Source organism: Camarhynchus parvulus, chromosome 2 (genome assembly GCF_901933205.1).
Source record: "Camarhynchus parvulus chromosome 2, STF_HiC, whole genome shotgun sequence".
In the NCBI taxonomy this organism is placed as follows: Eukaryota; Metazoa; Chordata; class Aves; order Passeriformes; family Thraupidae; genus Camarhynchus; species Camarhynchus parvulus.
Genome location: NC_044572.1, coordinates 81,848,199 through 81,865,220, shown reverse-complemented (window position 1 = coordinate 81,865,220; position 17,022 = coordinate 81,848,199). Strand labels below are relative to the sequence as shown.

The 17,022-nt window shown below is 39.9% G+C and overlaps 1 protein-coding gene across 2 annotated transcripts; it reads right to left on the bottom strand.

The window, feature by feature from the left end:
* Positions 1-4,985: 4,985 nt before the first annotated feature.
* C2H7orf57 (chromosome 2 C7orf57 homolog) lies at positions 4,986-16,132 on the bottom strand. 2 transcript variants are annotated; one of them, XM_030943352.1, is made up of 8 exons: positions 15,850-16,132; positions 15,314-15,398; positions 15,050-15,229; positions 14,710-14,818; positions 14,421-14,583; positions 8,316-8,416; positions 7,380-7,516; positions 4,986-5,289 (listed from the first exon to the last, which is right to left on the bottom strand). In XM_030943352.1, exons 3-8 carry the CDS (start codon positions 15,213-15,215, stop codon positions 5,234-5,236), a joined length of 732 nt encoding a protein of 243 aa, XP_030799212.1. In that variant the 5' UTR covers positions 15,216-15,229; positions 15,314-15,398; positions 15,850-16,132; the 3' UTR covers positions 4,986-5,233. The 2 variants fall into 2 exon arrangements, with proteins under 2 accessions (XP_030799212.1, XP_030799211.1); XM_030943351.1 differs by lacking the exon at positions 15,314-15,398.
* Between the last annotated feature and the right edge of the window lie 890 nt (positions 16,133-17,022).

Genomic DNA, 17,022 nt, shown 5'->3' with positions numbered 1-17,022 from the left:
ATGCTATTAAAGAATGTATGTTATAAAGATTGTAAAATCCGAAACGTGTCTCTGACCACACACGGCCCCAGAGCAGATGTCTATTCAGACTCCAAAGAATTCCCGGACGCGGCTAAGATAACGATCGACGCTTTAGCGTAAGAATAAACGCTTCCAGGACGATGATCACCGGTATCTCGAGTCGTCGGAAACCGCCTAAGAGCGAACATCGCCCTGCAGATTACATCAATCAAGATAGCCAGCAAAGCCAGAACTATACATCTGAATACACGGCTTCTCCAGAGCCCATCAACGCTGACTACACGCCTGGAGCCGATCTTTGTCCAGCTCTGCACGTTGAAACAGCGATGAACATGAAGAGTTACAAAAGAAATTGGGACTCCTTCGCCTCGGGCACAACAAACTGTATAAAACCTCGCCGCTAGAAGCGGCTCTCGTGAACGGGGTAGGGTCCAATGCTACAGAGGTCGGATCCAGGTTCACCCAGCGCCGATCCCGGGCCCGACACTGTCTCTTTGGCTGTGGCGGTTTCGAAGACCGAACTTCGGTTGTGCAGAAAGATTAATAAATCTTTTCGCAATTTTTGAAAATTTGGCTCACGACTGATCATTTATAACACAGATGATACAGATACAGATACAGACGCAGGTGTCGGCCGAGGATGGCGGAGTCGGCTCGGTGCCTGTGTCTGCCCTTGCGTGTGTCGGTCGGTGCGCACACACCGTGTTCCTGCTCTCATGGCCATGTGGGCACGGCAGTCACGGTGCGTTTCGGCTAGTGGAAGTGTAAATTTAACACTGTTCATGTTCATTGTTTCAGTAATTGAAAACACTAAACCCACAATCCTGCAATGCAATTTTAAAAGTAAGTTTTCCTACCAGAACCACACTGTAGTTTGTCATAGTAGGGAATACTTGAGAGATGGAGCAACTAAAATCTTCATGGTAGAGAACTTTCTGTGCCTCAGGACACAGAAGGCACAGTAAACACATTGGGCACAAGGCATTGCTGAGATGTATTTTTTAAAAAATCATGTATTGGGCATTTAGAGTAAAATCTATTCATATCCTGTCTCACACCAAAGGACTTTGATGGGAATATAAGAAATGTTCCTTGCACAGATACATTTCTAGGCGTAAACAATATGCAAAAGGAATTGCTCAACAAACTCAGCAAAAAGTCACCTGTTCAGCTTCTTTAGATTTCTAGTGGGTGAAACAGGACAGGTTCCTAATCCATCTTCCATTTTCCTGTTCTTTAAATATTTGTCAAGACTTCCAAGCTACAGTAGTGGACAAGCACCTTATAAGAGTGTTTAATTCTGTAGAAGAAAGTTTTCCCTTAAACAGGAGTATTACCTATCCCTTCATCTCAGGATCCAGTGAAAAGTTTGCTTTAGCTTTCAGGTTATTTTCCATTCAGCTATATATTAAGAGAATCAATGTAGATTGCTTTTGTGTAAATAATAAAGTTACTGTAGTTACCTTGTCTGAAATGTTCCATAAATTATGCATTTCTATGAGTCTAATAATTGGTAGTAACCTTTGCTCTCAGTTATCACTAAAAAACTTTAAATCTCCTTTTAGCTTCCTGGTTTTGTAGTGTAGTGTTTTGGTTTTCATTCTATTTTGTATTTTAGCGGGAATGATTCTAATGTCGTTTAGAAGGGTGAAAAATACACAGCTATATACTGGGGTAATAACAACAATATGCAGCCCGTGTCTGTTTTCAGGTTTTTATATTGCACGGGTGAAAATTTGAGCTATGGAAAATAAGGCTGTGTGTCATATTCAAATGTATTCTCCCTTGTGCTCACCATAAACCATTTTCACAATCAATTGGTCAAATAATTCAGTGCAGCTGTTTTACCCACTTCATTTTGATTTTTCAGTTATTCTGGATGTTTTGTATCATGACAACTATTAACAGAAGGACAAAATGTGCTAAGACTGAACTTCTTTATTTCTATTTCTAGCTTTTTCTCTCACACTGTAGCATAACATATAACTATATTCTGAAAAAATATCTGCAGAGAAGAGCAAGAATATGAAGATATTTATTTAGAGAAAGAAATTGGGCTTCATCCTACATCTTTTACAACTCAGCCTGCATATTCAGCACAGATAATAGTATTTAAGAAATAGATAAGCCTAAATCAAGGGAATTTTATATGCTTCAGAAGCACATGGGGCAATTGAATTTTTGTTTGTATTGCTACACAAAGAAAGTTAATGAATATGGACCCTTGATCTTTGGAGGCATGTTTATATTGTAGTCTAGTCCAAAAAGACAGAAGTGGTTAGAATTATGTATTAGTTATATATTAGACTTCATTACAGTGAAATGGCTGTATATAAAAGGAAAATTACTCTCCAGTCACTAAAGCACCAAGTTATTGTTAAATCTTTATCTAGAATTCTCTTTTAGAAACATTCATATACTCAGTATCTTGGATGCAATTCATAAAATCTAACTGCACTTTTGTTTTATCTTTGGACTTGCAAAGCAATCAGTATTCAAAAAAAAGAAAAAAATCTCACTACTTAAAGGCATTCCGGGCAGAAATAGAGCACAAGACAATGAAACAAATGTTTCAGCATTTAAAACAATAAGGCAAGATTTTGTAATAAATACCCAGCTTTTGACTTTGGCATTTCTCTGAAAAACAGAAATAGAAAACCAGAAGCTTCCACCACTTTTACATGGAACTGCTGATGACTTTGAAAACTGCCAGCTGCATGACTGCATTGACTCAGAAGCAAATAGAACAACATTATTACTCCGATAAGGTGAATTCAAGCAGCACACTTCCACCCTTGGGGTCAGCTGGAGCTTTTTGATTTGTTACACCACTTTGACTTCATGGCCCTTGGAGAACAGGCAGGTTATGTGTCTGGAGCAGCTCTCTGTTATTCTGAATGCACAGATTCCAGGATCACCCTCCTCCTCTTGTGAAGAGAAATCTCAGGCTGTTAATACTCTAACTCACAGTATTTAAACTGTGATCGATTCAGATTCAGTTGACCAACAGTGCAAATCAAAGCTCTCCTTGGCTTCACTATGGAAAGCTGAATACACATTAAAGACCATCATTTAAGTTGGAAAAGACCACCATGATCATTAAGTCCAACCTTCAACTGAACACCACTTTGTCAACAAAGCCATAGCACTGTCATGTGTGGTTGCTTCTTGAACACTTCCAAGGATGGTGACTCCACCACTTCCCTGGACAGCCCATTCCAGTGCTTAACTGTCCTTTCAGTGAAGAAATTCTTCCTGATGTCCAACCTCAATCTCCCCTGGCTGTTTCCTCTCATTTTGCCAGTGGTTGGCTGGGAGAAACCTACATCCACTTGTCTACAAACTCTTTTCAGGCACTTGTAAAGAGTGGTCAGGTGACCCCTGAGGCTCCTTTTCTGCAGGCTAAACAACCCCAGCTCCCTCAGCTGCTCCTAGGACTTACTTTCTCAAACCTTCACCAGCTCTGTTGCCCTTTACTGGAGTCACTCCTACAAGTTCTATTCCACCTTATTTTCTTTCCCCTGTCCGGCTGTGAAGGGGAGTGACAGAGAGGCTTGGCAGGCACCTGGTGTCCAGCCAAGGTCAACACACAACTGGTCAGGTTTTAATGCTACGAGCTCCAACTCTGGCATCCCCAGATAAGGGTGGCCTAGAAAACTGGATTTCCCCAAAAGCTCTGCTTTCACTGCAAAATTAATGGTTTCAATGTATCTGGACAAAATTCGCAACACAAATTGTAAGTGAAAATAGATACAAGGTAAGTAATCTCACACATCACTAAAGTTACAGCTCGATGTAAGCTTTTTTATATTTAGAAAATTTTGCTGAGCAGCCAATAACTGTACATTTAAGCATTTGCATATGTCTTAGCCTTTTATTTTTTAAATATAATTTAGTTGAATTGTTCAAAATGATGGATAGCAAAGATGGACACAGGTGCTAGGTCTAACAACATCAACAGCAAAATTTCTACAGTTTGCTGAAAATTTTGAGGGTTCAGATTAGCAATGGTTTACCTATTTCCAATCAATTTTTACATCAAGATTCTAAAGGAACAGTATTAAACCAAATACTCTAAACATTCTGTTCAAAGAAATCTATATTTATTAATACATTTTAGAACCTTCAGGACCTGGATTCAAAGGTGTAAGATGTATTGAATGTCATCTGAAGAGGAAATTCTAAAAATTAGGAGTTTACTTTTCATGGTATTAGCAAAAAACATGGTAATGAAATTGCACCCACTTTCTAGTGGACTTTATAATCAATATTTAATTATTAATAAGATTTCAGGGATATATCCTAATCCAAGTAGATAAAATAGCAAGTGTTGAAATATCAGTGTATCTTAACTTCTTCAAAATATTAAAGTACAACATTTATACATTGCTATTTCAAAGTACAAACTTCTGCTGCTGCAAATAAACACAGTGATCTAGCATATAATATTTTTGCTACAGTCAAGACTTCAGGATAGATATTTTTTTTATGTAACAGCTGAAAGTGCTGACATCATAGATAGCTGAGTCCATAGAACTGTTAAGTAATGATTCAGCTTCTATACAATGAGACTATACCAGGAAATGCCACCAGATCTTTAATTATGTGGCTGAACACTATGACTGATCAACTAGTTCTTGTGCAGTAGGCACAGCAATAGAACTGTCCTAGAAAGCTGAGTGTCTGTTCAAAGTAAATGAGCTTTTGGGATGAAGAAGCAGTCTTTTCAGTGAAGGTTTGACATTTTTACTGCAAGTATCCATACCAGTTCAATTCTTTCTAGCTACATTTCATCCCATATCATACAGTTCCCCTTCACCTTTCTTTGTGGCATAATTCATGAGTACAGCTGTACCTAACTAAAGAAATTTGCTGATTTGACACAGCATGCCTGTGTCTAGTCAAGTCAGCAGCAATATGGTAATCCTGTTTGAGAACAGCAAAGCAGCAGGAGTCTTGTGCAGGAGAAAACCTCAGCTTAGCTTTGTTTATTACATTAAGAAAAGGTCTAGGACTAAGCACTGACAGCTGTTGTCTGTTCTTCAGAATTTGCTGCAATCAAGCCCAACGAAGTTCATCCATGTCGCAAACATCTCAATCAGGGATGCGTTAAGTTACAAAAATAATCTAGCCAACATGTAAATAGTGGGCTGTATAAGCAATACAAAGCTTTTGTTTCCCCAAGAATCTTTCAAGTTACTTATTACATCCCTCAAATGGTGGCTTTTAACTCATTGCTTGCAGGTGGTGATTCAGAGCATTCTGAATCTGCAAAAAGGAAAAAAATATTAAAGTTCACAGAGTAACTTCAACCATAATGATAAAAAGGTCAGCTAAAATTTTTGGTTTCTTCCTCATGTCAAAATACACATAAATTCCACTACTTTTAATTTTTAATTAACAAGATAAACAAGCTACCTAAGAAATTTGCAGATCTGTACCCCAAAACAAAGGGATTATAGATTTACATATGGAATGGGTTGTATCCCCTTCCTGATGTGTCTAGGGCTTATTCTGTGCAAGTAAGAACAGAGACAGCTGCATCTCAAAAGGGAGCTGCAAGGTGCTTATGCTGCCAATTTCTTTGGATAAACAGAAAAAAGTACACAAGTGGGAAAAAAAGTAAAAGCACTACCATCAGCAATCATCTAAAAGAATGAAAAGGACATGGTCAAAACTGAAGGAAGACACGCATCTGGATGAAACCATACTGTTAAGAGCATTAAAAGCAATCTCCTTTTACACTGTGATAAAGAACCAATCTCAATTGGAATAGCTATGACTGCAAACAAAGGCAATAGAAGCAAAGCAGGTATCATCTTATCAAAAAAAAATGAAAAATAAAAGCAACTCAAAAATTAGACGTATCTATATGTCAACCTATGCAGCACACTGACTTTTCAGAAGCCTTTACAGTGTACCCATATTTTTCTTCTCTTTTGCCTAAGTGGTATAACCAAACCAATTTCATGCTTACTCTGAAAAATATTCAAGTTTTCTTTATATCTCAGATGTCTCATTAGAGGCACACATATTAAAGAAATCAACTGTTACCAAATTAAAGAAATTAAGATTTTGAAATCCCCTTTAATTTTATTCAGAATAATGGGAAAGAAAAATGACAGCAAACAAGAAAGTTGAATAGAATCTGAAAACAAAGAATATTCAAGGCTTTCTTTCATTATGAGGAAGAGCACTTTTAGACTTCATGGTTGAATTGTTGGGTCATTGAACCTCTCAAAGCAACATCCTCTGCGTGATCAGAGTTTGGATACTTAAGTTAACTTGAAAAGTGGCTTCTAAGGTTATGCATTCTCCTTCAGATCCAGACCAAGATCTGGCTTCATCCCGCAGTTTTATGACATTTTTACTTCTGAACAAAACCACACAACTTCTAGTTCTCTGTTTTCTCCTGATACTCACCTGGAGGAAGAGGTTTTGTACACACAACAACAACAAAAAAAACAAAAACAAAAACAACACTGTAGATACATTAATGGAAGACACAAAAATTAATTCAGATAGGCTGAAGTGTCAGAAAATTAAAATACCTGGCCTCTAAGACTTTCATACATTAATATATCAAGGGATACAAAAGGGATACAAAAGGATTCCCTGACACAAATTCCAGTGCATGGAATGGGAGGTCCAATAGCATTTCCAAACATTGCCTTAGAAAACTGAGAGCCAGCATGGTTACCAAAGCAAAAGGCCTTTGACAGAAGTATGAGAAATTTTCCCACTCTTTAACCTTTATATTTGTTTCCAAATGAAGTATTTCATAGCTATTACTATTGTGAATGATAAAGTAAGGTTTGAAAGCATGACATTGGATAACTTTTTTCTCTTAAACTGCTGAAATTCCACGGCCTTCAACAATGCGCGTATATTTATTTTGACAAATTTCTACAAGCAATGCTCTATTTCTTAAACATGAGAATCAATGACACTTGTGACAGAAGTTTTTGGAAAAATACTAGGAGCAAAATAATATTCATAACAACAAGGCAACAAATATTTTACTGTCTGCTTAAATTTAGGCAGGATGGCCGTGTATCTGCAGCATTTTATGGAAACACATCGCAGAGAAGCCCCTGGATCAGAACACAGAAGCCCCTGGATTGGAACAGAGCATACTGCAATTGTAGAGATGAAAAAAGTCCATGAAAGCGCCTGCCTTCACTGACTACAAACAGGAGCACTCCTTTCTTTAGCTGGTCACAGGGTATTGTAAACCAAGCACAATAATTCAGTGTGTCTCACCATATTCACAGAGCCGCACAAATACTGAGGCTGCCCTCTGCTGTTACCTTGAGAGTCCAGCTCATTTTAAAAGAAACAGCTTTCAATAACGTTACCTTCAGAGTGTCCACTGTTTTCTGATATTTCTTCAATCTGTTTTTCCCATCCAGTACACTGCTGCAACCAGTCAGTCCCATAACCATTGCTTATTAATTTGCTAAAATTTACTGCTTCAATTTTTCTCTGAGCAGGCCTGTAAATACAAATGTATTAAAGGAAAACAAAAGCACAAGTAAACAGAAATGGGGGCTAGATGGAAAAATCATATTCTTCACAGAAAAGGCCTTATATTAGAATTTATTTCTAATTATAACATCAATTTTAAAATATAACCATTTCTAGCCTTATAATTTATTTTTTAAATAACAAAACATATATTCTACATGTAATCATCTAAGACGAAAAACCAAAAAAAACCCAAAGAAACAAAAGCACAGAACTGAGCCTGATTTAGTACTGTGCAAATTTACATGAGAAGAGATATCTGTTTCACTGGAATTTCACATTTATAATGCTTACACAGTTCTGATCTTAAAGACAAAAAGTGCAAAAGAATGTGTAAATGAAAAAGACTGACAGTATTCATTCTGTGGTGCACCAAAGTGAAATTATGTTACAAATTTTTTCTTAAATTCATTTGACAGTTTAATCACTTATTTGGCAGCATTAACATAGTTCTAAAAAACCCAATCTAGAATATAAAAAAAAATCTGCTACATGAAGATATGCCACTCTGTCCTCAGCTTTCCTAACACAAAGTTATATTGAATAATTTTCTAATATGAGTTAAAGTACTGTTATTTTAGTTGCTTTAGACACTTTTAAAACTATTTAAGCATCACATATGATACCAAATTTAACAGCAATAAAGATCCACAAGGACCATACACATATCTGCTAATTCCTGCATTTTCACAATGAGCAATTTTACTTGTACACATGAATAGTTGCAGGCTTAGGTGGTCAATGATTTTCGTACATGTACTACTTACACGGGTGGCAAGGAAAGCTTATTTTCTCCACTAAATTCCTGGTTTGTAGAAACAGTTGGCATTCTGCTTGGATATTTAGGGCTTATAGGTGGAAGCTTTACCTGTGTTAGAGAAATCTTAGCTCAAAAAAAAGGAGTTACGAAAAAAATAACCAAGATTATATGATAGCATAGGCTTAGAAAGTGAGGGTGATACTAAAGGCCTAAATGTGTTCAAATTTCCATGTCTTATCTACATGATTTCCATAAGTACTAGTAATGGATTATTGAGGAATAACAAATGATTAGTTATTCTACATGAGATTCACTGTTTGCTCTCTCCACAGCGTGCTGTACACAAACCTTTCCTCACAGTACACTTCAAATCAAGCTTCAAATTCAAACTTATCCATGGCAACTTCTCATCTTGGTCCATTTCTCTGTATGCAGAATATGAAAACAGACTAGTCTTACTAAAGTCAGGAGGACTAGAAATTAACTTATGGTTTAATTGCTACTTCTTTTTTAATTTGTTTGGGTTTTGTTTTTTAATAAAAAGCATAAAACTTCCTATATAATAAGAAAACTGATGTGGTATACTAATTAGAGGTTTGATATTCAAACAAATACATATATATTGGGGGAAGCCTACAACAGAACAATCTATTTTACTTTCATCATCTTTCCAATGACAGGTAAAGAGACTCAGTGTTGACTAAAAGACTGAAAGATGACACCTAGAAAGCCAGGGAAAGACAACACACACTCCAGAACTGAAAGTGGGAAAACCAAGAAGTAGTGGAGAAACATGAGCAACATATACCAAAGCTCTTTATTTTAACTTTGATCAAAATCAACAGCTACTAAAGGGTCACCTTACCTCCCTCCTTTTATTTGATAAAAGCATGAAATTAAATATCCTCAAGAACTCACAGATATTTTTCACTAATAGTTGCTAAGAAATTCTGAGTTTAAAAAAAAAATCTTTAAAAACTACTTACAGCTTCCATCATTGCACAGAGAAAAGTGGACAAGGGGGAAGTCCTGAAGATAGCACAGAATTTTCAAAGCTTGTTAACAAAGTTTTTGTGTTACACTAACATATCCTTTTAGTTATAACCTACATATTATTTGACCATTTTCTTTTTTAACATGCGACACAGGAGTGTGCCCCATGGAACAAGAGATGTTATTTGCAGGTTATTTACCAAAAAATCAGGACAGAGTAACTAAAAGTGAAATGTATTGCTCTGTAAACTTTACAAGTACATTAAAGATAACAATACTTTCCACCTATGTGGACATAGATACTGCAATAGAGTTAGAAGAACAAAAAATTATGAAGTGCAAAAATTAGATGCATGAACAGCAGTCACACTTCGATTGCAGACACTACAAAACACCTATGAAAACCTCTATAAGGAGAAGATTCCAAAATGTAAACGCACCAAGGACTTCTCAAGGAGCTTGTGCACAGTGAGTATGGAAAGAGCAAACAAAAGCTTAATGGCCTTTGAGTACATCTAATCAATGAACTAATTAGGAAGCCACAAAGAAAAAGTAGATCTGAATGTTCAGAGAATGGAAGTTTCCTTATTATCTCAAAGAAAGTGAAGCCTGGGACAGACAGTTGTACCAATTCTGAGCCAGCATGTCAATGCAAGCATGTGTAAAGTCAGTGCTGAGACCCCTTCAGACTTCAGTGGAGTCAGACTGGGACATTTGTCAAAGAAGAGATCAGCCAAGAGCATGCAGTAATATCAGAGGCATCTAAGTGAGATGAAAAGGAGGGTCTTTGTCCAACCTGGAGGTTAAAAACCACATTAGCTGCTTGGAACTGCTTTTCAAGTTTGTTCACACTGCTTGCTTAAGCAGCCTGTTTGTGCTTTACATTTCAGAAATGCCATCCCGTTGTGCAGAAATGATAGCACTGCCTTCCCTCTATCACCGGACCACTTCACATTTGACCTGCAAGTTTCAGATCCAGGACACAATTACCTACAGTTTCAACTGACAAAAACAACCTCAGGTGACATTTGTCACATGCTGAAGGCAGGATGGCACACAGGGCAACACAGAAACACAACTCAATTTGATAGGATAAACAAATAGCAGATGGAGAGAGAGAGATTTCCCTCTTGGCATCAAACAGAAGCACAAGGAAAGGAGCTCTAGTAATTAAAGAGTTAATTAAAGGACAAAGGGAGAGCAGAAGCTGGAGAGATTTTGACTGGAGACAGAAAAAGGTTCAAACTGTCCAAAAGAAAGTCAAGAAAAAGAAAGGGGAGAGGAAAGGCAAAGTCTTGAAGGCTGCAAGCAAGAGCTTTGTTTTAAATGTTGCCTTTCTTGACATTAAATGAGAGGCTAGCTTATACTGCAGGGATCAAAACACTTCCTGCTGTTCAAGTAAACTAATTAATGACAAAAGTAGCAATGGAACAGATCAGAAATTGGCTTTGGAGGGCACCTGCAATCCATTGAGGTGCTATTTGCTACTTTGCTGGGCAAATTCAGCATTAAAAGCAGACTCTTGTGCCACTACACTCCAATGATTACAACTGAGGGGGATTTTTCCCTTTGACAAGTCTCTATGTAGTAGCAGCCATCAATTTTCCCAGATAAACTGCACAGGGCAATTTTTTTTACAAACAAACTACACAGGACATGTTCTTGCTTTAAAGTGTTTTCTCCCTCTGTGCAGAGATGGCAACAATATACTGTAAAAATTACTATGTTTATTATAAATACATATTTATTAATCTTGGATTCAAGAAACATGACCTAGAATATGTACTGTGTCTGGCTAGTATATGAAGAACAATGGATATCTGCAGCCAGCATGGTAAGATGAAAGCCTTTAGATAAATCATGGCTCCTGTGTGATAAAGGACAAAATTTCAAATCTCTCTCTGAGGTAAAATCCTGGCCTCAGATGAGCAACAATTTTGCACATACCTAAGTACATATGCATCTATACACAGACATTTCAGACAAGTGCCTGAAAGAGAGGACTTTGGAGATGAAGGAGTAATCATACTGGTGGTGCTGCAGGGATATTGTCAAATGCTGATGCAAACTCTGATGACACCTCCAACTGATCTCTCACCCCAACAGGCCTCCCTCCTTCTTAAAGTTGTGGCTTTTTCAACCCAGCCCAGCTGGGCCATAAGATGCACAGGCAAAAGGATCACTGAATCACAGAATGGTTTGGCTTAAAGATCATCTAGTTCCACCCCCCCTGCCACAGGGACACCTTTCACTAGACCAGGTGTCTCAGAGCTCCATCCAGCCTGACTTTCAAGCCTTCCAGGGATGGGCCATCCGCAATTTCACTAGGCAACTTGTGCCAGGGCCTCACCACTCTCACAGTAAATTTTTTTCCTAACATCTAGTCTAATCCTACTCTCTTCAAGTTCGAATCCATTCCTCTTTGTCCTCTCACTACCTGCCCTTGTGAAAGGTCCCTCTCAACCTTTCTCACAGGTCCCTTCAGGTACTAGAAGGTCATAACTAGGTCACCCCAAAGCCTTCTCTTCTTCTAGATGAACAGTCCCAGCTCTCTCAGTATTTCTTCATAAAAGAGCTGCTCCATTCCTCTGATCATCTTTGTGCCTTCCTCTGGACTCCCACAGTTCCCTGTCCTTCCTGTGTCTGGGGCCCCAGAGCTGGCTGCAGCACTGCAGGTGGGGTCTCACCAGAGCCAAGCAGAGGGGGCAGAATCCCCTCCCTCCCCTGCTGGCCACACTGCTTTGGATGCAGCCCAGGACACGTTTGGCTCTCTGGGCTGTGAGTGCACACAGCTGGGTCATGTCCAGCCTCTCACCCACCAACACCCCCAAGTCCTTCTGGGAAGGGCTGCTCTGGATCTGTTCATCCCCCAGCCTGTGCTGATAACAGGGGTTGTCCCAGCACAGGTGCAGGACCTTGCACTTGGTCTTATTAAGCCTTGTGAGATTTCCATGGGCTGCTTCTCCCTGGGCCAGAAGTCCATTACTTTGCCATGAGCACAAAGGCTAAATCCTTCATGCAGTAATACTTTTTGCTGATTTGCAAAATTCCCACGTAATAGTCCCCCAGATCTCCAGTCCTCCTCTAATCAGCAATAACCACAAGGACCAGCAGAGATTTTAATACTTCAGAACAAAGCAGCATAATACTTCAGAGCAAAGGCCCACTTGGGAACAATGTTTTCCAAACCAAGCAGAAGAGGTACCCTTAGAGGTTAAATGGTTTTGCACTTGTTCCTAAGTGTGCCCTTTGGGATTTAACTCCACAGTTGCATCATGCATGTCTCTTCTGAATAACTACTTAGTCACACTGGACTGAAAAATATTTTCAATACATTCAGTCTCATACTACCAGAAATACTTGAGGTAGTTTGCTGCTGCAATATCACCATGAAGTCAAATAAATAAATTGAATATTCCTTAGAAATTTGCCTGTGGTGTTTTGGAATGCATTATTCTTACCTTTCAACATACAAGATGTATGGCGAAAAACTAAAATTGAGACTCTTTGGTAGTTAGTTACCAAAACTGGTAGAGTTAGTTCCCTTGTCTCACTTGGAAGACTCTTTGGGAAGGTACTCTAAGAGCATGGGATAGAAACTTCCCAAAAGAGGATATTCAAAAAGTAGCTGTGAAAGAAGCACCATGTGACATTTCAAGATACATGATACACTTTTCAGCGTACAGCAAAGATACTGTGAAGCACAGCCAAATGAGAGTTGGTGGTGTGGAGGTAGAGCTAAACGTACCAACACAGAATTTGTCTTCCCAGGCACCTAATATTACAGAAAAAGACTTGGTAGATTTAGAACCTTAGGCAAAACTTAACTTCAGCTTCCAGGAGAATAGTGTAAATTATATATGAGGGCCTCAGCACATTTGCAATCTGAGCTGAATATTGAACATATATTCACTTTGTATTTAGTCCTAAATAAAGCACATGACTGAATGAAACTGGGTCTCAAGCAAACTCCACCAAAACTGAAATGACCCTCAGTTTCACTTTACAAGTCAGCACATGGGCTTGAATTACTGTTATCAAAGTTAAGTTTGACTCTTAGAGCACTGAACATAATTGGTTCTTAAGTAAAGGAGTGAGGAAGAGAACTTCCTTTCTGTCCTAGTTCAATTCCTTTAAGAGGCACAGCAGCAAGTTTTTATTTTCAGTGCCTTAAATCTATGATAGGAAAAAAAAAGAAGCTTCACCTACAAGCATCAGGCAAATTACAGTTTAAACATATGTCACTTGTTTGCCTATTGCCACAGACTCTGTAAACATTCCCAAGCCTATTCAGTAATGAGGTGTTCCCATTTACACAAGACATCATTCTGAATTTGCACCAGTTATTCATCTCAGCAAAGTCTGAGGACTTTTTCTCCTAAAATGTCCAACATCTGCCCTTCTGTTGAAGAAGGGAGGTACTAGTGTTCAAGTATTGTAGTAGTGTGTAGTAGTAGTAGTGTTTAAGTGTTTCCAGGTATACCCCAAAGGCCTATGGGAGATGCAGCAACTGAGTTTACAGAGGCTATTTAAAAAACATAAGGCTTCAGCATCTAAACTGGGGAGGGGCAGGGAAGATGGAAGAGGGAGGATAGTAGAGAGGTCTTCAAGACAAAGTGTCAATACAGAAAGGTTTGTTTGGGGCATAGTTTGTTCTATACTTACTTTGTCTTGGAATCTTTCAAATTCATTCAAATACAGCTAACACAGTATCTCTGGGAACTCTCCTGCATTTCAAACTAAATTAAACTCCTTTGTCAGAATAGTCTTCTGTTCTCATCTTCTTTCTTTCCCCCCCACGATTACTAAACAAGATGTCTCTTCACCAAGAATGAATTGCAGGGGAAATAAAACATAAGATAGAAACTAACTACTGCTTTTTATTTATACTGATGTATATATACCATATAATGTGATGGGAAACTGCATTTCTGGTTCTCACACTACACCTGCAGCACTTGAGAAAACATGGCTTTCTTTTTGTTCTCTAACTGCACTATAAAAATTGATTCTGGAATACAGAAATATGGATTACAGCTTCCCTCCTATAAGAAACAACAGAGATGTGTTCACAAGCTCTACAAACAAAGCATCATCACAGCATGCCTCTCCATCCTACCTTCTTTTTCTGTGCATTTTCTTTGTCCTCAGCTTCCCGCTGCCAAACATTTTTTGTATCAAACTCAAAAGGTCCTCTTCTTCTCTCATAACTCTTACCATGATGATCATCAGCCATAAACTCTCTGTGAACCATAAAATCTGGTAGAGAGGAAACACAGCTCCTGCAGGCAAAGATTTAATGCTTCTTTGTACAAGGTATACAAATCTTGCACTCTAGTACTGAAGCATTCAGAAATGTTAATAGGTGAAGAGAGAGGCCAAAATGTGTTGGGCCTCAGCAATCTTACCGTGGCTTCTCAATCCCTGCAGAATTTACACAGTGTGTGAACCAGTCAGGTGCAGCATATGCTGCTGGAGGGGACTTCATTACCACAGGAGTGTAGTGCTTCAGTAGGTCTGGAGAGAAAAAGACAAAAGCCAGTACTTTTCTGACTTCTTATCTAGTTGCAAAAGCACTACCTTTGTTTTCAGACTGCTGTTTTGTCAGGAATAAATTCATTTACAAATTTTTTCCATTAATTTATTTCAAAAGTCCAGAGGATCTGGACTGTAGTATCTATGAGCATTTTACACTGGACTCAAGCAAAACCAAAAAAAAAAGGAAAACCAAGTAAAACAGATGCTCACCAGGTCGGCCTCCTTGCTTTGCCAGCTTCACATAGGCTGAATCAGTCTCTTTGATCCTCTTCCTGTGGCACCCAGGCAGTGGCATTTCAGGGGGAGCTCTTGAAAGGTCACTGAGACCCAGAAACTGGGAGGGAAGTGGGCTCTTCTCTGGTTGTTTCAGTGACATGGGGTATTGCTGTCCTGCAATAATGGAAAAGAAAATATTTATGGTAAAAGTTAACTGATAGCATCCCTTTTTCAGGCTACTTAACAAATTGAGCCCACCTGGAACATGAACGAGGTGTTACATTTCATTGTGAAGACAAAAGACCAGGCTTGCTTATTCTGGGGGATATAGCACAAGCCATTTCTAGAGAATCAGATGCAAAACACTTGTTTCAGTCCTTTCAGTTCTGAGACAACATTCAAGTTTTCCCATAGAGTGCTCTTATACAGAGGATCGTGCCTCTTCATTCAGAATACTATTTCCAAGGACACATCAAAAGCTGCGAGAGGCACACAAGACAGCAGAAAACACTTCAGCCTTTGGTTTCCTTTCCTTCCCATGTACTAACTAAAAGCAAAGACAGTAGCTGTCCATTGGCAGGTCTTTATTTGTAAAACCAAACCTGATCCCGAAATAAAAAAAAATAAAAATAAAAATAACATAAAACGCCCTACTTCTCCATACGTTACTTTCTCAACTTCTAGTGAGCAAAAGAAAATATAAACAAATCCTTCAAAATGGGAAAATGAACGGCAGATAAAAAAGAAAAAGCCAGTCCGAGGTACTGTGCCATAAAAGATGCACAGGCACCTACCGGCGCGACTCCAGCCGCAGCTGATGCCGTTCGTCGCTGTAAGGACACCACTTCCAGGCAGCAGCTCGCTGAGGAGCTCCTGGCGCACACGCACACGCTCTGGCTGTTCCCAAACCCAACCCCAAGAACAGCCCAAAGGCAGAGGCACCACCCCGCTCCCGCTGTCGCCTCCGGGCGGGTCCGTCCCCGGCGCTCTCCCGCTGACGCTGCCCGGGGTCCCCGGTACCGCCGCGCCTGCAGTTCACAGACCCACGGGCCATTCCCCGAGGGATGACCCGCACCCCCCTGGAAAGAGGCGGGACGGAGCCCGAAGGGGAGAGGCGGGCGGAGCCGGACCCGTCAGGGGCGGAGCGGGACAGCCCGGCCCACGGCGCCTCCTTCCCTCCTTCTTTCCTCTCTTGTGCCGGGCTGAAGCTCGGCGCCTTGCTCGCCACCGCCAGCAGCAACAGGGGCGTAGAGCAGAGTGGGGCCGCTCCCGGCGGGCTCCCGGCTCGGGAAGCGGCGGGAGCTGTGCCTAAACGCCTTCCTCCCAAAGAGGGAAAGACGCTCTCCCACTGTGACGCCCGCCCGGACCTTGCCCCTACTGAGAAATTCCATCCCAGCTGAAACGAAGACAAAATCCATCCTTTATTCCATGGCATTTACCATTCTGTACTATTTAATTTTTGCCTTCCAGCCGGTCCATATACTGAAAGCCTGCTGGAACCTTTTTGGGTCCTTGAAATAACCGGCTCTGAGATTTTATTTGTGTTCCTTGAGCTGGCAAGCCACTTTATCCACCAATGCTGCTTCTTCATCTTTCCATGTCTGGGACCTGGAGAACATGGAAGGATGATGGGATATTGTGGGATGGTTGGATGATGGGATATAGTGGGAGAACGTGGAGGGATGGAGGGACATGAAGAAAATGGTGGGGTGATGGAACATGGAGGATGTAGTCAGATGTAGAGGAGATGGAGGGCCAGAGAGGTGGTGGAATGGGGGCATGATGAGTCATGAAGATGTTGGGATGTGAAGAGAATGGATAGATAGTGGGACAAAGAGATTGTGGGATGTGTAGGGACATAGAGGAAATGGAGTGGTAGAAAACATATAGGGATGGTGGGATACAGGGGGACAATGGCCCATGGAGGGACAGTGAGAAATGGAGGGTAACAAGTTGGAGGAGACAGG

What these genes read in the sequence shown, in the direction of transcription:
- C2H7orf57 (XM_030943352.1), bottom strand. Translation starts at nt 15,215, where the DNA reads ATGTCACTGAAACAACCAGAGAAGAGCCCACTTCCCTCCCAGTTTCTG. An exon ending in GCAGGGATTGAGAAGCCACG is followed by an intron (nt 14,584 to 14,709) that starts GTAAGATTGCTG and finishes CTTTGCCTGCAG; the next exon opens with GAGCTGTGTTTCCTCTCTAC. An exon ending in AAGCTTTCCTTGCCACCCGT is followed by an intron (nt 7,517 to 8,315) that starts GTAAGTAGTACA and finishes TTGTATTTACAG; the next exon opens with GCCTGCTCAGAGAAAAATTG.